Consider the following 22,361-nt stretch of genomic DNA (forward strand, 5'->3'; position numbering starts at 1 on the left):
CGCCTTACAATCCGGACCTTGCCTACAGTGACTCCTTTTTCCGGCAATGAAGACCTGATTTGTGACGCAGTGCTTTGATGACAACGTGGAACTGCGGGAGGGTGTGACTACCTGGTTTAAGTCTCAGGTGGCAGAATTTATAACACTGGAATTTCAAAACTAGTTCACTGCGATGATAAGTGGCTAAATCAGTATGGTGACTATGTTCAAAAATAGTATTTTAGTGTCACTTTCCAATGTATATTTTTTTTCCAATTTTTTCGTGCGAGGTGTTTCCACATCCGCCTTACAATCCGGACCTTGCCTACAGTGACTCCTTTTTCCGGCAATGAAGACCTGATTTGTGACGCAGTGCTTTGATGACAACGTGGAACTGCGGGAGGGTGTGACTACCTGGTTTAAGTCTCAGGTGGCAGAATTTATAACACTGGAATTTCAAAACTAGTTCACTGCGATGATAAGTGGCTAAATCAGTATGGTGACTATGTTCAAAAATAGTATTTTAGTGTCACTTTCCAATGTATATTTTTTTTTTCCAATTTTTTCTTGTACTTTGTGTTTCGTTTATATCAAAACGTAATTTATTTTCTGGATAACCCTCTAATATGCTAATTACAAACAGATAAAAAACATGTAAATAGATAAACAACTTAACAAATTATCTTATTTTTATAACTAATATTTAGCTATGTTTATCTATATTCATGCGTCATCCTATATCTATGCACGGATGCCCACTACTCAGTAACAAATAAACAGACGTTCACTAATTTTTGTTTATATTGCAATTTTTTTACCTGTTAAATATGTCCTCTATAACAATATAATATGTATGTAAATATCTTTAAATGTTTTATCATGTTTTATTAAAGATATTTTTAAATCGGTAATGAAGCATGACATATTTTTCTAGCCATCGGTGACACCAAGGACGGAAAAATCAGTGTGCAACAAAGGTCATTGCTGCACAACACTCTTTCAGTTAATAGGAACTAATAGTAATTACTAACAATCGAATTTCTCTGAAGAACCCATAGCAATGCCACTATTACACAACAAAACTGAACAGACAGTTGTGTATGTCGAAACAAAATTGCAATGTGCTCGGCTGAGAGATGAGTTGATCTTGATAATACAGTGGGACTCAACTGTGATGATAGAGGAGGGGGTGTGTGCAGGGAGTTGATTATTACACTAGAAGATTGATGTTATAGAGATAGGAATCTGCTTCTCAATGGTTAACATTGTTTCACATCTTTCTTTAGTCAAATTATAGGTGATTTGACTTCCCTTATTAGTATATTTTTTAATTTTCTTTGAAAATATCATTTATTTTATTTTATAAATGCTGACTAGCCATTGGTGTATCTATATATGACTGCAAGCCTCGCAACTGTTTAACATTTTTGGCTGATCACTCCTGCTGGCCAAAGGTTACAAAAGCATAGTGCATTAAATTCTTAGTTCATGTTAATAATTAAAAAGGGCAAAAAGCCAGGTTTCAACATGAGAATTTAGGTATAATAAAAAGAACAGGCTAACCTTTATCAGATTAAAATGGTATTCTTCTGCTTGTTTATACAGGAATCTGTATCAAATTCAAAATTGAGACCAAATTTTGGTATTGATATTGGAATCAGAATCTCATTTGCTATATCATTCTATCTAGTAAAATGGTGATACAATTTTTTTAGGATCGAGCTATATTTTTATCTCTTAGAAATAAATAACAAACATTGAAATCCTATAAGGAATCGAGACCACAATTTTAATATCAGATTTGATTTTTTAGGAATTGACCCATTATCAATATAAAATAGAATAAACTTAAGCAATTTAAGTACTTACGATTTTAGTTAACTAAAGTTTTATATTGTATAATTTTTATATTTTTGTAGTTAACATGTAGTATATTTTTTTATCTTTCTGTAGACAATTAAAATTGTTAGGAAATGTTTTTGGATACCAAATTTATTTTATTGCTTTATTTAAAATATGAAAATTATTTTTAAATACCTGAAAAGTGTTAAATATTGGTAATATATGTATTTTGATGAAAATAGTTCTTATTAAATAGATGTCTTTTATAAAAAATCCAATGAGTGTTTTTTTTTTTTCATTCAAGCTTGAGGAAGCAAATATGTTATTTAATAAGCTTTTTAATAATTACCGTTTTATCTTCCAAAACCTTTTTTTGCTCTTCTTCTTTTTGTTGTTTTTTTAGTTGACGGCTAAACATTTCGTCGTAGAGCGACTGGAAGCCTGGTCTGTTGTACTGATGCAAGAATGTCTATAAAAATGAAACACTGTAATAAGTCATAAAGTAATTATCCATTTTTATATTATATTTATTATAATTATTTTATAAAATATTTAACTATCATATATTTTTAGTTGAAAATATAAAAATGGTTTAAAATGAATCTACAAACTTATTACTTTTGTAAATGTAATAACATAATGAATTTATGTAACCCTTTTGTAAATATTTTAAAACTATTTAAATGAAAAGTTTACAATTCATTGCTTAAAGTGAAAAATATTTTTGGAAAATACTATGACAAATTATACTAGGATTTGGCAAACAAAAAGGCAAATTGCTATGTTTCTCTACATCAATAGGTATATTTTGTGCTTTAAACGTGAAGATCCTAATCTATTACGAAAATGGCAAATTCCAAGGGTGTTTGTATATTTTGTTAATGAATTGCCAAGAAGCAGTGCAGTTAGCATTTTTGGTTATCATAATTATTCTTGAGCAAAGCTGCATTTGATAATGATTTTCTGTTTATTTTATCTTCAAACTTTTTTAGTAAGTAAAATATGCTTTTGTGTTTGATTATTTCATAATAAACGTTAAAAATATTCAGTTTTGTTGTTTAAAATAGAAGATTATTGTCTGTGAAAAAAAGAGAAGATCGTTGTCTGAGGAAAACATCAACACTAAATTAGGTTAATCACAAGCTTCTTGTAATTAAAAATTATAATTTTTTGAAAGTGCCATTAATGGGGATAAAATTTAACTTTATAATTACAATGCAAAAAATGTGATCACTAAAGATGAACATTTCTCCAAATTCTCTAACATCCAAAAAAGATTGTCCAATCAAATATCAATATCGTGAAATTATTTCACAATGTACATGTCCATTCTCCATTGCTCATTAGCACCTATTGCACAAAGCCATAAGCATAAATCGCTAGGCACCACCTAATGAAGTAAGCCTATAACCTGTGATTTTTCTGTTTCCAAACTTAAGAGAGCCTTGAGAATACATAAATTTGACTCAATTCATGAAAGAAAACGAAAACCACTTTTATATGCTGACCAGCTCATATTAATATTAAATACTATTAGTTACGAAAAATAAAATTTCAATTTTTTCACATTTATGGGCTATGAAAATTCTAAACACATTTTACAAAAATCCCAGAGGCATTTTAAATCTGCATAAGTTATACTTTTAAAAATATACTATTATAAAATTCTACAACCAAAAATAAGGATAAAAACTGGTTTCCGATTAAACATTTTCATTCAGGAAAAAATTTGGACTTTTCTATAACACTTCTAATCAACCAGCACTTTAAGTAATTTCACAATCAACATCAACAGCTGGGTTGGCTGACTGCTGGCAAGAACATGATAGTTCAAACCATCCTGAGATAGCCAGATACGTTGTTACTTCACTCTGTCATAACCATTGTATTACTATTACCAATTTTTGCAGTAATCAAATGGAAATTTAATTCTGTGTATAAGATATTACCTGCACCATTGTTGCCAACTCAAAGACCATCACTTCTCCCTTGAGAGTCTCAGCTGTCATGTTCAGGTCTCGCACCAAGGTGTCCAACTGTTGTGTAGTTAACCCCTTGGACTTCACCACTGTTATCTTGGGCACCCTGCACAGTATATATATATATATATATATATATATATATATATATGTGTGTGTATATATATATATATATATGTGTGTGTGTATATATATATATATATATATATATATATATATATATATGTATATATGAATATGTTGTTAAAAACTTCTGACAATAAGTTAAAGTTTATTGTGCTTGGACCAGAAAACATATGGTTATTATAAAAATAGAACTTTTTATGATTTTTTCACTTTGAAGACTACTTTAACTTTCTCTAACAATTTCAACAACTTAAGTATAAGTTAAAGTTTATTGTGCTTGGACCAGAAAACATATGGTTATTATAAAAATAGAACTTTTTATGATTTTTTCACTTTGAAGACTACTTTAACTTTCTCTAACAATTTCAACAACTTAAGTATAAGTTAAAGTTTATTGTGCTTGGACCAGAAAACATATGGTTATTATAAAAATAGAACTTTTTATGATTTTTTCACTTTGAAGACTACTTTAACTTTCTCTAACAATTTCAACAACTTAAGTATAAGTTAAAGTTTATTGTGCTTGGACCAGAAAACATATGGTTATTATAAAAATAGAACTTTTTATGATTTTTTCACTTTGAAGACTACTTTAACTTTCTCTAACAATTTCAACAACTTAAGTATAAGTTAAAGTTTATTGTGCTTGGACCAGAAAACATATGGTTATTATAAAAATAGAACTTTTTATGATTTTTTCACTTTGAAGACTACTTTAACTTTCTCTAACAGTTTCAACAACTTAAGTATATTAATAAACAGACATTGATAGCACCTTCAGATCTGGTAGATAAATTCTTTATTATTTAACGACATAAAAGTGGACAAATTCTTTAAAACTCTTGTACAAATTATTATTAACACAAAATTAGTGTCTCCATAGTTGCCTTGTGTTACTGTTACAGAGCAATCCTGATTAGAATTCGTAAAATTCCATTTACAACTTAAATATCTTTATTTACGTAAGTTCGTCAACCAAGTGTTACAAGTGAGCTATCTTGCTTAGCTTATGTTCATAAAACTCAATATAAGCTTTAAAAATTTTGTAAACCTTAGGAAATTGCCAGTTTATCACTAACAGTCAGTATGATTTTTATAATTATTTAAAGAAGTGGATCAAAAGCTAACTTTTCTTCCCATACATTTTTAAACAGCTACTTTCACATAATCAAATAAGTCTGCACCGTTATGAAAATGTTTATATAGAGGACTTTTGATTCACTCACGTGTTAGGATAATCATTGCCACAGACGACATGCAGGTCCAGGCAAGTGTGAGCCTCCTGTAGCACACTGCCCTGCTGGGGGCCCAGGGCCAAAATGATATCCAGAGGCGTCCAGCCTTTGGTCTCTTTTGGTCTGGGAGTCTCTCGCAATTGGTCACCATATATCGCCTTTAACATTATATGCCATTAGGTAAAATAATACTTATAACATGGTTAAATACTGCTAAATGCTTACGTTTCAGTGGTATTGAAATAATTATTACGCACATAAGTGTGAATCAATTATAAGCACTGTTATTAACACTTTAACATGTTGACTGCGGGCAGACACCCTTGAACACTTGCTATCTTTATGAGAATAGTTATCATCAATGAGTAGGCCTATAGACCAGCAGCAAAGGTGTTAAAACACAATTTTTTAAACCTTTTAAATATAAGGAATTTAATAATTTAATAGTTTTGACCTTCAAGAACTGGAATACAGAACGAAGAAAGGAGTACATTTCAGGATGCCATCCATGAATTGTTACAAATTGTTTTTATTTCCACATAACTTATGCATTTATTGTATTATTAAACTAAAGTAACAATATAATGCTATGCAGTAGGGATTCATTAACTTGGGTAGTAAGAAATTTATTTGATAGAATGTACTAATTACCAACCCACTTATTCTCGGTATCGGAATGCTTGCTATATGTATCAACAGTTGACATGAACTAAATGTAGGAATTTACCAGTTGTTTACATTCCTGGTAGAATGTAGCATAACATCTTACCCCAAATTATTTACTGTTCTTACCATGACACTCATTCCGCTACCTATGGATATGTGTTCCCATCAACTTCCATACTGGTGTGTAAACAAAACAACTACTGTGTAAAATCAGTCAGTAGTGTGAACTGCAGTTTAATGGTGGATCTCCAATGACCTGGTTTGCTATTATATACCACTATATTAAACCTGTGCCATTGTAAGTGAATTCCCACTCTGCCTAACAATTGATATTTTTCCAAAAGATAAGTGCAAAAGCATCAATATATAGTACAATATGAAAAACTGTGAAAAAAAGAGATTTGATATAATATATTAACTTCCTCCACTGTCTACAGGTAAGGTTTCCAAGAGATCATGTATTAATTGTTGGGATATCAACAGATTTTGTACATATAAGACACACTTCTAACCTCCTCCTGCATAGCCTAAAGTTAATGTTGCAGTTTTATAACCAAGATATCACAAATTTGATTTTTGGAGACTTTAAAGACTGAATTATGTATGGACTACACATCTAAACTCCTCTATATTTACCTTGAGAGCTTCGAGTTCATTGTCTTGACGCTCTTGAATGGATTCGTCAGCCATGAACACAACAGATCATAGTTTGTGGTGAGCGTCACACCATCTCATCATATTTATTCTGCAACAAACGATGGCAAGTTACATCGATTATATCATCAAAGTTTTCAGTTCACACCACATTGAAACATTGCTTACACAATTAAATCTTTGGGTTTTCTGAACGTCAGCAATCTAAACATAAACTACCAGCATTCAGTTTTTCAAATGTTTGGAAAAACAGTTATAAAATAAATTAAAAGTTACATTAGAAGTTACCGTATTTAAAGTGAGCAACGTGTTTAGGAATACATTTTTTATAAATAGATAATCCTTTTAAAGAAAGAAATCCACATATACGTGTGCAAATACAGAAATGAAGTTCACCGTTGAACTAATGAACTCAGTCACTAATGAACACATAATATAAAAGAACAAAAAACAAAATTCACCATAAATGTCAATTTGTTAGTGTCTTCTAAGGGTTTGGTTGAATAAGCTACTTAACACTCTTGATAATTGACAGGCAGTGAGTGAATTCCTTGTCGCCATGGGCCCTTGCCCATGGTTGAATTGAATTTACTAGGTATCAAATACTTTTCCATCTTGGTAAATTAATATTAATAATAAAACTGCTACACAATTAAAAAACTGATGACAAAAAATAAAATGTACTTAAGATTGTTATAAACAAAATGCCAACAAAATTAATAATAATAAAAACAAGACGTGTGATAAATAGACATAGAATATTAATTAAACAGGAGAAAAGCACAAACAAACAGTATTGGCAGATAAAAGTCAGATTTCTTTATTTACTGTGATTGTGATGTATGTACAGGTCCTCAATTAATTAAAATCCAAGAAAGATTTTCCATACAATTTCTGTGGCAGTTATAAATCACAAATAATATTGTATACAGTTTGAAACTATTAAAAGCAAACTTACTTAATCATAAAATAATGTATATAGCATATATTACACTGGTAGTTTTACATAATTAGTTACATTACTAAAACAATTAGGATTTTAAGAACAAACATGTTATTGACACTGTCCACCATTGTTGTCTCCTTGTGCCTTGCAGCCTAAAGTGATAAAGATAAGACAAATTGTTCAAGAATTTAATTACACACTTCAATTTTAGCCCTTTTGTATTTCAATTTACTAAGTTATTAATTAAATCTAGAAGAAAAACTATGGACTTTGTAATGTTTCTTGAATTTTTATTTTATTCACCTGTCATTTCAGTTGTCTAAAGGCAATAATCTTAAAATAAAATAAATGTAGGTAAAGTAACCATACTAAAGTTAATGTTGTACACACTACCCAAATTATAGAATAATGATGTTGAAAAATGTTTATCAAACATAATCATAATCTAGCAATAATTGCTTTACTTGGACGATAAGATAGGGAAATATTAGTACAATGTTTATACAAGGTTAGATAAACTAATCATAACATTTAATGGCTGTTTCAGATCAATCCTACTTCAAACATTGTCAAGCTAATTAAAAAAGGAGATTTTACCTGAACTCATACTCAATATATTCGATGGGCAATATAATGCCAGGCTTAGAAAGAAGCCTAAACGTTTGGTATTTCATAATTAATGATCATTTTCTATGAAATATTTTAGAGAAATAAACAATTGTTTTATATACCATATGTCACTAATATGTGCATGAAGTTAACTTTAAGAGAGTAAGAGAGAGCATTATAATATTGAACATTATAAATATTCTGGACACAAATTCAAGACTGACTGTATGTTTTCAGTACTCATCTTCAATCAATGAATCTAGTGTAGCTCATAAAAGAACCTGCAGAGAAATTTGAAGCCATCACTCATTGATTGCATTTTGGGTTTACTTGATATGGGAGTTGACATATCAATCTTTAGACTCCAGAGGAAACATTATGACAGATCACTGGTTAGTTTTTTGTGATCTTCCATTTGATAAAAGAAGAGTGAAAGAAAATTCATAATTATCACAATTTTAGGGATACTGAGCTCAAACTGCTTACTGTATCCATTTCCAGAACGAACTGAAGTGATGTTAAATCAGTAGATAAAGTGGATCAAATTTACTACTTATGATAAATATAATTCATATTTTTGATGTATTTGTTCCAGTTGTGAGAAACAAATTACTAAAACCGAGGAAAAGGGTGAAGAAATGTTGATATAATTCAATTCACAAAATTAAAGAATGCAACTAAGAATGAGTACCTAGCTTCCATAGATCATATACCAAGAGCTGTATACAGTAATTTCTGTAATAAACTTAAGATAGCCACAAGTCTGCTCAAGAAGAAATATTTCATACTTACTTCGTACTTCGTACTTCCAATTCCGCAGGAGTTGGCCCAAACTGGGCTTCTGCAGGTCAAACTGCCCCAGGAAAGGGTCAGGGTGGGTAAGGTACAATGCCCTCACAGAATTCAAAAAATTCTTCTACACTGTAGAAACAATTTAAGACTAAAAAGTTCTTTAGCTCACACTTGAATTTTTTTATAGAATTTAAATCTTTTACACTAGAAGGCAGAACTTGAAAAATTTTGTTTCCAGAATAATAAGGGTTATTTTCAAAAATAGTAAGCCTATGGTATACAGCAAAATTGTTTCTATGCCTGGTGTTATACGAGTGAACATCATTTTGGTATTCAAGATTTTGTGTTTTAATATACACTGCACACTCATAGACATACAAACATGGTACTGTTAGGATATTTAAATCAATAAAAAGATTTCTACAGTGAGTCAGAGGCGGTAAACCCAGCATAGCTCTGACTGCTCTTTTTTGCAAGGTAAAAATCTGTTTGATATTTGTTGTTTTGCCACCCCAGAGGATGATTGAATAGGATATGTGTGACTCAAGCAGGCAGTGGTATACGCTTTTGACTAGGTCTAAGTTATTGAGTCCAGAGAGACACCTAAGAACAAAGGTGCCCTTGGATAATTTTCCAGCGACTTTTCCCAACTGCCTGCCCCAGTCCATAACATCGTCCAACACCACTCCTAGCAGCTCAGATGACTCTGAGATATCCACTTCAGTGTCACCAATGAACAAGGATGGAGTCCAAAAGTTTTTTGAAATTTTCATTTGTTTGGTTTGGATGCAAATGCATTTTGTTTTTTCGGGGTTCATTTTAAGACTGTTTTTTGAAAAAAATTGGGCTAGTACATTTGTTTTGTGAAATAATTCTAATTCAAGAATTTCACAATCCCTACTTTTGGTCACAAGAGTGGTATCATCTGCAAACATGTAAAGGTTTTCTTTTGGAATTTGATTTGTGATGTCATTTATGTAGATCAAAAAAAGAAGGGGACCTAGAATTGACCCCTGTGGAACTCCATTTAGGATCAATTCTGGCTTAGACTGAAAGGTTTTGATTTTGGATTTTGTTTTGTGCATAATTTCAACTACCTGATACCTGTTTGACAGGTATGAGGCAAGCCAATCTCTGGCATAATTTTGAACGCCCAGGGCCGAAAGTTTGCCAATAAGAATTTCAGCATTGACACAATCAAAGGCCTTTGAGAGATCTGCAAAACAAGCCATTACAGTCTCACCAGCCTCCATTGCCCCAATGACACAATTCACAAAGTCAATAAGAGCCAATTTGGTTGATTTTGATTTTCGGAAACCATACTGTCTCTCCACCAGAAGCTTATTTGTCTCAAGGTAGTCAATCAGCTGGTTACAGATGGTTTTTTCAATGAATTTTGAGATCACTGGTAGGAGCGATATTGGACGATAATTACACACATCCATAACATCCCCCTTCTTAAAAAGAGGCTTGACCTTGGCAATCTTGCAGGCGTTTGGGAAGGTGCAGCTACTAATTGATGTGTTTACAAGATCCACCAGTGGTCGAGTAATTTCTTCCTGACAGAATTTGAGTGCCTTCATACAGAGGCCATCAACTCCAGAGGAAGTCTTAGGACTGAAGTTGACAAAGAGTTGTTTTATAGTTTTTTCATCAATTGTTTTAAAACTATCAAGTGTGAGGTTGTTTTCTACTTGGGCATGAACATGTACATCATGATTGACTTGTAGATCACCTTTAATTTCATTTGCAATGTTGATAAAAAATTTATTAAAGTGCTCACATATTTGAATTGGATTGTATATTTGTTTATTTTGATTTATGATGCACATGTTTTCAGAATTTGTTTTGCTTTTTCCTCTTATACCATTTACTATATTCCATGACTCTTTTGGTTTGTTATCAGATTCCTCAATCCTTTTGTTGTACCACTTAGCTTTTTCAGTTTTAAGATTGTCCCTGTATCTTTTAAGAGCAGCATTGTATCTTAATTTATTTTCTTCAGACTTAACATTTCTCCACAGGCTGTAGCAAGCTGTCATCTCATTCTTCAATCTTAAAACATCATTGCATTGCCACTTAATTTGTTGAGTTTCTCTTTCATAGACTTCTTTTACTGGGCATGATATGTTATAGTGATACAAAAATGTCTCAATGAATGATTCATATTTTTGGTTTACATCTGTCTCTCTGTCAAAATCAGTCCAACTTTCACCCTTGAGTCTAGCCTTTAATTCCATTAAATTGTTTTGATTTAGCTTTCTAATAGTCTTTTTAATTTTCTGATTTTTTTTATGGTTTATATCAAATTTTAAAACAATTCCATGATGATCAGATATAAAAGGTTCAATAACTGTACAGTTGCAGTTTTCCAGGCTGGTGATAAAATTATCAATGCATGTAGCTGAGTGTTCAGTTTCTCTCGTGGCCTCATTAATTGTGGTGATTAAGTCAAAACTTCTAATAATATTATTGAAATCGATTGTGTTATTGTTTGGCTCCAAGAGATTAATATTAAAATCACCTCCAATAATTACCTCAGTTTTCCCACCACCTAGATGTAGGTTTCTCAAGTAACTTGTGAGATTTGCTTTAAAAATGTCTATATCCCCATCCGGGCTTCTATACAGTGCACCTATAATAAAAATTTTATCATCAATTGACGCTTTAATTTCACAACACTCAAAGTTTTTTCTTTCTGATATTTTGTTTCCAATTTTAAGAATTTTTATGACTTTTGCACTGGTTTGATTTTTTCCAAAAACAGCTGTACCTCCCATTTTCATGTCATGTCTGCTAAAATTATTTAGAAGCTTGTAATTTTGAATTTGTATCATTTGAATTTTGTCATCATCAAGTCCGTGTTCCGTTACGAGAAAAAAATCTGGTTTTTGTTCATTTAGAAAAATTTCCAGCTGAGGTATTTTGCTATATAGACCCCTGACATTCAAGTGAATTATTTTAAAAGTTGAATTTTTTATTTTGGCAAATTTATTCCTCCTCCCACCTTTGTTTTTTCTCATGGCAATGTCAATGTCAACTGAGTCATTTAGGTCTGGCTCAGTAACCAACCTAGGTCATTGTAACCAACCTACATTGCAAAGATTCAAAGAGATTTTTGGGGCTGGACTGCGTAGTTGATGGTGTAGTTGTCAAAAATAGAACTGGTTTTAGACCTTTTCCGGGTGCGGTAATGATGTTAGGTCGAAAAGTTTAACATTTACAACAAATAATTTATTTCAAAAGTGAAGCAGAATGTATAGTTTCATACCATTCAACAAAAGTAAGGTTAAATCCCTAATGAAAAGCATTTCATCTAGATCTTAAGGGATTGCTAGTACTACCATTCAAATGGTGAGATATCCAAGTTTGTATTGTGTCGAAGCAATAACTCACTTTGTAAATATTTTGTTGGCTATGGGATGCTTCCCTACCAGCTGGAGAAGGAGTGATATTAATTCTTAAGTAATCGTATCATCTGATCTTTCTCAGTTTTAGACTATTTGCATTCTTCCAGCTATAATACTCTAAAATACTCCAGAGGGTTATAGCTGCATAAGTTGATTTTTTTAAGTCTGAAGATTTGGTTCCAGAAAACCAATCATGTTTCATGCAGATACTTGATACTGGTGATACCTCTGGTGATACTCAACCTATCCTCACTGTTGAATTGCATTGTATACGGGTCAAGACTTAGGAATATTAAGTCAGCATTTGATTACTCACAGGCATTTGGCTCTGTAAACTTGAGAATGATTTTGCCTAAACTTGAGTCATATAGGTTAACTGGTTTTCTATATAATTGTATTAAAAGACACAAATTACAAAGATATACAGGCAGTCTTCTTCAGTACAACCTAAGACAATAGGTGTCTCTCAAGGCAGCTGCCTAGGTCACTCATGTTTTATACAGCAGATTTTGCTGAACAGTGGAACTATTCATCTTTATACCAATGATTATTATTTACAATGCCATTCAAGATATTAACTCTGATCTGTGAAATATTAAACATTCGTCTGTTGGTCATGGACTCAGAGAAATGCTGTTGCATAAAGGTTACTTTGTTTCCTCCTATGAACATGACATTAGTGAAATGATTCTGTTAGATGGTAAAAAGATTAAATCATGAAACAGTGCTAAAATATTAGGGGCTAAGATTGAATCTCACTTTCTTGTAAATACATTTGTCAACAAGTGGTTGGTAGGTTGAGTGCATTGCATAGCTAAAAATTAAAAATCTAAGACTCCTAAATTAAAGATTGTCCAATCAATTATTCTACCAGTAGTTTATTATGCTCTACCAAACATTTGGAAAGACGACCCAGTATCATCTTGTAAGTAAGAATAATTAAAGATTACTTAATTATTAAAAACAAAAGTTGCTTCTAATAAACATAGAGGAAAAATCCTGGAGCTGCATATATTAAAAACATATAATTTTAACATTTTAAAGTATTGAAAATAAATGTTATCTAACATCTTCCAACATACAGTTTTGTAAACAAAATTCAAAAACAACATTGATTATTTCATTAATTCTGTATGTAATCATGTATTTCTCAATTGCAAGAATTTCTATGGTTATTAGTCCCTAATGACTAATTTTTATAACTAACTGTATAATACACAACAATATTGTTAACTTGTAATCGGGATAGTTTTAATAAACAAACTTATCGCTTTCTGAGAATGAAGTTACCAAGTTATTTTCAATACAAAACTGCAGAAGACTTACCGCACTGAGCACTTCTCTGAAATCGGTTCTCTATATGAATTATAGCTCAATCTTAAACTAATTTTTTCCAGGAAAGAGAAAACACGTACTATATATTCAATTGATTTCTCAATGAACTTTTTTATAACTAAGCTCAGATTTGACTCCAGCTTAAAGCAGATACACCTGAACAAGTTGTAGTGAAAGTAAATCTTCCATCTATTGGCATTTTTATAATGCCACCCACTTTTGTAGCTTAAACTGTTCTGTTTAAATAAAAATTTTCATCGCATATCAATCGTTCTCTTAATACCCTGATAAAATTCTCAAAATTAACTTTAGTCCTCACAGCAACAGAGTATCTTAGCAGTATCTGGTTATGTAAAATACCCACATGCGCCACTGTGAAAAACATAATACAGTGTGGGTTAAAAGTATAGATACACTCTGTTTTGTTTTTGATGGATAAAGGTGGAGGGATAGAACTCGGGACACCTTTCTAGGAAATAGAAGTGAACTTTTTAGTCACTGTTACAACTTTGCTCATTTCCCCAAAATGGGATTTGGGGGTGTCAAAATTTTTAAATGTAAAGACCCATTAAGTGACACCTCATTTGAAAGGTCTTGATAAAAGAAGAACAGTGGACACCAGAGCTTTCTATCTCAACCCAGTATAAAATGGCAGCTCATTTAAATGAATAAAGCTAAAAGCAGAGTCAAGTCGTGGCAGCCGATCGGTACAGATGTCTTTCCATATTTGTCCGTCATCTCTTGTTTCGTAATGAGTGACTGCGCGTCATGTAGTGATTCCTTGCCTAATGAACCACTTTCATTTGCTATATGTTCCTCAAGTGATATTAAACTACATCTTAAATGTGTGGATATTCTTGAGAAGAACTGGAACCGCATGTGTGACATTAGACGAAGTGGATAGAAGTGCAAAAGCTGTATTGGTGCAAATAAGTTGAGTAAATCGAAGAAAACTGTTTTTCAGGAAGTTATTACCCTAATGCAGGCTGAGTTCCTCATAAATTGGAGGATACAATCAAAAAATAATTTTCTGATTTTGAAGCCATTATAAGACAAGATTTTATGACTTTCAAACCTCTTAGAATATTTTTCAAATAAGATTTATGTTCAACGCAAGTTGACAGTTAAATCTATTAAAATATCAAATTTATCCGTTGAGACTCAACATTTAAACCTTATAAGAGGTTTACACACACATAAATAGTAAACCTACTGCACACACAGAACCACAGGCCTGAACCAACAGGTCAGCAGCGCAGATACTGAGGAATGAAGGTTATATCACCCCTCTCCTCTTATCTCCTTGTTTATTCTTATATACTAGTCTATTTATAGTACTTCTCTAAATAAAATATAACCAATTTCATTACATTATAAATAAGGTTCAAAAATTCTGCCATTACAGTCTATACACTTCTTAACACACTACAGAATAATTTGTGTCACTGTTGCAAGAACATCTTTCTTTTCCTTTGAGTGCAGGAGCATAAAAATATTGATTACAAATCTGTGCTGAAACTTATTGTTTATTGTAGCATGAGGATTCTCATCTGATCACTGATGGAAATTCCTGGTGTTTTTAATGTAGCTTCATCAGTAAAAAATATTCTTGAAACAATACAACAATGCGTTTTAATCCATTCACAGAATTGCAGACACGCACCAATGTCTCGTGGCTGAAGTTGTTACTCTTTTTTTACATGAAATGGATACAATCCGTGTAAGTGTAAAGAGTTTGCAACACACAAGCTTTTGAGATATGTTGCATAGATATTCTCCATGAACTTGTAGTGGAAGTATGTTAAACTGCTTAAAGAATACTTTCAGCATCATCTGCATGTTAAAGTCCTTGATTAGATGAAATTCTTGTGGTAGGAAATAACCAGTCTCACGAAGATTAATGAAAGTCCTGGTAAAGTCCTTATGATTTGGTACTTTACGTTGAGCAAACCAACATTAATACTCTGGAACTGAAGCTTGTAGCATTTCCATTACAAAAGCCATACACATATACCATAATCTGTGTACTCAGTGAAGAAAATACTTGAGCATTTTTTTAAAAAATGTGAAACAAAACCAACAAATTTCTAAATAAAGTTGAATTTTAAATTAATTTAAATTATTGATTACCACAGTAAATGGTAAATTGAATTTGAAATTAATTTTACTCAGAGATTAAAATGCAATAACACCAATCACAACTAAAGTAACAAAACTGTTATGAATAAGTCATACTGTGTTTAATTAGCCAACAACAGTTACAATTATCAGTGTACCAACTTAATTATAAAGTAATACAATAATAAAATTTAATTGAAACTGATCAACTGACATGCTACAGCAATAGCTGCTGTTATTGCATTGAGACTTAAAAAGTGGATTTACTTCAGTGTTTGCTTTCTTTCAATTAAATTTGAATTATATCATTTAGAATTTGTTTGTTATTCTCTACAGTTTTTGTTCAACTACAAAATTTTTCTACAACTACCACAGAGCATTTATTCTAATACCATCAATTAGTTTATAAAGTTATTTAGATGTTTGAGTGTGAATTACATGCACAGTTAAACTATTAAATTAATTTATTCCTTTAATAATTATTCCTTTTCCTTTATTTATTTGTTAATTATAATTATTTATATTTATATTATATTATATATATATGTATATATATAATATTTATAATAAATATATTATATAATAAATAAATATATATATATATATATATATATTATATATAATAAATATATATATATATTTATTTATTATATAATATATTTATTATAAATATATTATATATATATATATATATATATATATATATAAATATAATATAAATATAAATAATTATAATTATAAAAATAAATAAAGGAAGAGGAATAATTATTAAAGGAATAAATTAATTTAATAATTATAATTTAATTAATTATAATTATTTCTTTATAATTATTCCTTTATATAATAATAATATTCCTTTAATAAGGTCATCGTATTCTTTCAGAGTGAGAATATGAGTTCATCATGTACTCATATGTTATTTTAAAATCTATTAAAGGTATTTTTATGTGATCGAAAGTTAGGAGGAGGTTAGTAAGTAGATTGTACACACATACGAAATTAAGAAGATACGATTACATTAGTTTTGCTTATTTATTAAACTTATGTTATTAGTTTGGTTAAATTTGTTTGCATTAATTTCAAATTTACTCTTACTTATCCACACTAGTAATGGAATTCCTGTTAGTAACCTCTTGCAATCGTCCTCCTGAACAAAACAATATAATGTTTTAGGGGATGCAAATTACAAAAGGGCCTAATGGATTTTAGAACATTAAAAGTGGAACTACTTTCCTAGACAAAATAATTTCCAGAAGTTATGGTTAGGTGAATTTACAATATTTGTTTGCTTTGCTAAGTTGCATTTCTAAGCTAGGAGTACCTAATAGCCGGAGGCATTCAAGATCAGACCCTCTAGAATTTTATCTTTTACTGATCGGCACTACCTATAGGGATGTTTTTTATTTGTAACCATCAGTGGCCAACACTTGTGTCAGGCTAATATAAACTTTTATTCTCAGAGGGTCTAAATTAACAAAAACGTTGTTTATTGGAGTTATAATCCCCTGATTTCAGTGTCACTGTTATTTGTTGTATCAAAAGAAGGTGCTAAGGCTGACGCCAGCATTAACCAATAAGTGGTAATGTTATCTAACTCCGTTATTTATCATTTCCAACCCTTGAAACCTTGATTTATATTTTTCAGGTGAACAATAGCAATAGGTCAAAAACACGAAAATGGTCTTTTACCACTCTGGACATTAATTTCACATTTACCATTTGCAATTATTGCCACCTTTGTATATTATTCTAACTTAATGTGTTATTAATGGAAAAAAGATAGGGATCCGACTCAACCCAACTCGTACAGACCCATAAGCCTAACCTCCTTCATGGTGAAAACTATGACAAAAATAATCAATAGACACAATAGGGATGAAATCTGGGGTTCTGTCTCCCCTCCTGTGGGCGATGGTGGTTGATGACCTTCTAAATAAAGCAGAAATAAGGCTAATATGCTGTGCTGACGACCTCGTGCTTATGGTCAAAGGGAAAACAAAGGCATGCTGGAACACCTAATTCAAGAAGAATTAAATTTCATAAGCTACTGGTGTCATGGGAAGGTCTTCAGGTTTTACCCACTAAAAACAAATATGATAACTACCAGGAAAAGAAAGTTCCAGCTTACACAACCTGTCCTGGAAGGAATCAGGATAAAACAATCAAAAGAAGACAAATATCTGGGTATATTCCTGGATAAGAGGCTGACTTGGAACCCACATATTGAGAACACAATAACTAAAGTGACAAAGGATTAAATAGGGTTTGAAATCCAAAATGATTTATTGGACATATGATACTATTATAAAACCGATGGTCACATATACTGCATTTGTGTGGTGGCCAAAAGTAGAGCAAAAAAAAACAGCTGCCAAGAGGCTACAGAGTTTTTAAAGGCTAGCTTGCATAAACACCATAGGAGCGATGAGCTTCAATTGTCCAAAGCTGGTCCTAGGATACACTCCTCTGGGGCAGGAAGTGCTCTAAGCGCAATGAAGCTTCTAGGTACAAAGTTAATAAATACTATCTCCTGGTGCCCCTAGGAAAACATACCACAGTCTTCCAAGCGGAAGTCATGTGCCAGTAGACTCATACAAAAGAGGACAAAATATTAGATACTTTCTGACAGCCAGCCTGCACTGAAGACACTTGATACATGTCCGTTTGATTCGAAAGCAGTCTGGGAATGCAAGAATGCTCTGGCAGAACTGGCTAAGTACACTCGGTTGGGTGTTGTGCCATGAGGGTATTCATGGAAATAAAAGAGCAGATATCCTCGTCAAAAAGGGAGCGGAGTCCATTATGGTGAGATAGCTTTCTCCAACAGCAAAGCTCTTGTAAATAGCTAAACTGGAGCATATTTAGCTAAACTGTCCTACCATATCAAAAATTTGGAAAAGATTCCTAGGGGCATATCTCCTAGGCCCCCAAGGACATTAGAGAACAGGAGCCTTCAAATCTGATTTGCTTCTGTAAAAGTCTCAGATTCTGAGAACACAAAAATAAAAAATAAGAGAGGTGCACAGATCCTTTTAGGACTAAGTGCGGAGACAATTGTCCCTTTCCCTCAGTATAAAAATAAACAATGTATTAAATAAGAATAGGCTATTGTTCAAAATTAATTAGAACAAAGTAAAATCATTTGAGTACTGGCCAGTTCAGGCAGTGCTCGGCAATTTCATCCTGCTCATCACACATTCTACAGAGTGAATCTACAGGATGCCCAGTTATATAACAGTAAATTTATTCATAACAGATTCTAGTAAATGTAAAATATATACATCAAAACCGATTCTTTTAAATTTAACTGTAATTTACCAAATATTCTATTTAATATTTTTAATTAAAGTATTTTAAATACATATGAACAATGGATTTGATCGATATGTAGGGTTTTTGCAATATGAGGCTAGTTCCGATATTTGTTATCGATATCGATATCAAGCTTGGATATATCGATATACCGATATTATCGAATCCAAATATCGATATCCTTAATATCAACCGATATTGATTTAAATAAGGGAAGGGGAATGATTAAACTGGTTTATACAACCTTTGATTGTATGAGTGTGTGTACAACTAGTATAATAAAAAGATACAACTTACGAGTTCATTTCCAAAATAATGTTTTTAATACAACTTAATACATTAAAAAATAAACTATTCTTTAAAGATAAAAAATAAATTCCTTAAATTATTCTATTTTACATGTTTTAAATAAGACCCATTTGAAGCACAATTATTAAAAAACAATTGTCAAAGTAAGAACAAAAATTAAAATTTTACATTTCAATATAAATCTATAAGAATTTAAATTGAGTTTTAAGGACAACAATTACATTTTAAAAAGCAGCTATATTATATGCTTAACTGAACCAAGCATCGTCTGGTTACTTTTTACTTAATCTGCAAAGCTAATTTCTTTGCTGGCGTTGCATTTAAAAACTGAACAAAGCAAGTTGTTTGAGTTTTGCTTTTGTAAAACCAATAAAGCCAAAATAATAAACAATTACAACTCATCATTCAATATGATATCAAAACCCCGATATTTGTATAATTCTTCCGATAACACGATAATATCGGATAAATTATATCGATATCAATATAGGAAATATCGAAACGATAATATTGGTATCGATAATATCGCAACATCCCTATCAATACAACATTTTGAGGTATCAATTTACAATAACGTGACCATGGAAAGGTATGTTCATTTTTTTTTTCCTGAAAACTACAATTTTTCCTGAAAACAATAGTGAAGAAAAAATTCGTCGGCAACGAAAATCAAAGGAGTTACGATTTTTTGAAATCCTCTGAAAACTCTGTTTTTGACAGTACCTCTGGCAATTTTACTGAAATGATGACGTTAATCCTGTCAACGATGCCTGCCCGCTGCGCAGTGCTGCGCACTGCTTGCTCTTTTAGAAAAAAAATTAACTCGAGCTTGCAAAAGTCGAATCCCAGATCACGTGATGCCCCTGATCCTTAACCCTCCAAGTGTTGTTTGACAAAATTTTGTCGGTTATTTTCCATCCTTAATGCAATAATGCCCGAAAGGCATCAATATAATACAATGATATACTTTCCCCCCAGTTTATATGCACCTGTGATAATAATACTTGGCTATAAATGCCCAACTCATGAAAAAAAAGTCCATTTTTCATGGTCACGGTATTGTAAATAAATACCCATTTTGATTTATCATAGGTTAGTATTATGGGTCAGCAGTGAACGAAAGAATGCCTAAACGAAATAAACAAAAGACCGAAAGAACAAAATGACCGGCTGAATAAAATGAATGCTTGCACGATTTTGGAGACCTGCTATAACCTATAACACAAAAATCTACACAGTTTTAGTAAGTTGCATATAGGCTATCTATTAATGTTGAGCTATTTATTCTATGGATATATTCTAAGGGTTTTGAATGAACTTAATTGTAATATTATAAGTTTTAACGATTCTTAAAAATAATTTATCTTGTTTGGAATAAAATATCACTCTTATTAGTAGGTAGGAAAAAGTGAAAGACATTCTGAGTGAATAGGTCTTTTGAAATGGCCTACTCTGATCCTATTCACTCATTTACATAAGTGACCCATTTGAATTGAATGAGATGGGTCATGACCAAAAGACACATCTCTAGTGAACATTTATTATACTTCACCCCAAATAACATTATCTCATCATGATAATGATAAAGAAGGACGCAAGAATCATGACATATATATATGCTGTAATTTACAATAAAGACAAGTAATACTACATTATACAACTGAAATTTATCATATCTACGTAAAACTTAAAACAATTATTATATAAACAATGTAAAACTCACTTTTAAACTAAATTCCAGAGCGTAGGCAGGCTTAGGTTAGGGTTAAGTTGTTTCGTTGGTATAATCTCAATCACATTGTACAGGGAAGAAAAGAAAACATTTATTTACGTTGACAAACACAATTCAGTCAAATTGTTTTAAGGCTAGACATAACGGAAAATGTAAAATTTAACCAATGGATGGCCAAACTTATTATTGTTTGTTGTTATAAACTAAAAATTGATTTATTAATTTTAAGAATTTATTTGTAAACTAGAAAATTTTAGAATTGGATGTATAGAAGCAGAACTATTATTTTATTTGGAGTAACAAAATTATTGTACACTTCTATTTAAAATTTATAGGGATTCATTTTGTGGGCAAAAATAATCATTAATTTTTTTTATTTTTACTTTTAAAATCTGTTTTATCAGAATCCTTTATTTATTTCTTGTTAGCTATGAGCTGCCTCCTCCCACCGCTGTTCGCTGGTAAATAAATAGTGCTTCCCAGAAGTCCCTGATTCTCGCATAGCACAACTTAACAAAATTACAACACGAGGATTGTTATAATCCTTACTGATACATATTACTATATGTGGACCACAGCAATAGATAGCATGTCCACAAACTCCGTTCAAGATAACAAGCTAAGAGTCAAAAATAAGTCTGAGATTTTCCATTTACATTACAAAATATACAGAAAGATCGACAGTAAAAAATACACACACGCAGAAAACAAGAATAACTTGAGTTTGTAAGTTGTAACATTACTTTGTGGTATGGGGAGTCGACACTGTGTATGTTGTGTGGTTGCGAAGCACAAGTACAGGTTACATAATATAAGGGATACTTTCATGTTGAAAGTGAACTAATACACAAGTACGACGATTACAAATCATTAAGTCGTGGCCTTAAAAAAAATATTTGTAGTAATTGAGGCCCGGTGGCGGTAGACATAATGTGATAGAGTCTTGCGAGTTAAAGTTGTTTCTGATTACATCTTAATGAGATCGGAATGTTGCATTTATTTATTTATTTACGGTAACACCATTAGTACATGGAAAAGACAATAAGATATTCTTATATCCAACAATAAGCTAATGAAAATGATCCACATTATAAATTATTAACAATGCCAAAAAAAATTGTTACAACATAACAATAACATATAAAATAGACTATATAGAAAATAACAATAATAGCATAGCAACAATAATAAATAGTAACAGTAATTATACAATCAATTATACATCCATCTGCACTTACACATATACTACATAGGAATAATTTATTACAATAAAAGGGGAAAAAAGGATCAAATGTATGCATGTAGAAAAGAGTAGAG

General features: G+C 31.4%; 1 protein-coding gene across 1 annotated transcript in view; it reads right to left on the reverse strand.

The window, feature by feature from the left end:
- The window catches only part of LOC124371185 (eIF-2-alpha kinase GCN2-like), a 111,836-nt gene extending 90,499 nt beyond the window's left edge, over positions 1-21,337 (reverse strand). Inside the window, 5 exon segments of the mRNA XM_046829503.1 lie at positions 2,171-2,290; positions 3,771-3,906; positions 5,153-5,319; positions 6,464-6,572; positions 21,036-21,337. Coding sequence (XP_046685459.1) covers positions 2,171-2,290; positions 3,771-3,906; positions 5,153-5,319; positions 6,464-6,517 — 477 coding nt within the window. The 5' untranslated portion in view covers positions 6,518-6,572; positions 21,036-21,337.
- Between the last annotated feature and the right edge of the window lie 1,024 nt (positions 21,338-22,361).

This window comes from Homalodisca vitripennis, chromosome 1 (assembly GCF_021130785.1).
Source record: "Homalodisca vitripennis isolate AUS2020 chromosome 1, UT_GWSS_2.1, whole genome shotgun sequence".
Taxonomy (NCBI): Eukaryota; Metazoa; Arthropoda; class Insecta; order Hemiptera; family Cicadellidae; genus Homalodisca; species Homalodisca vitripennis.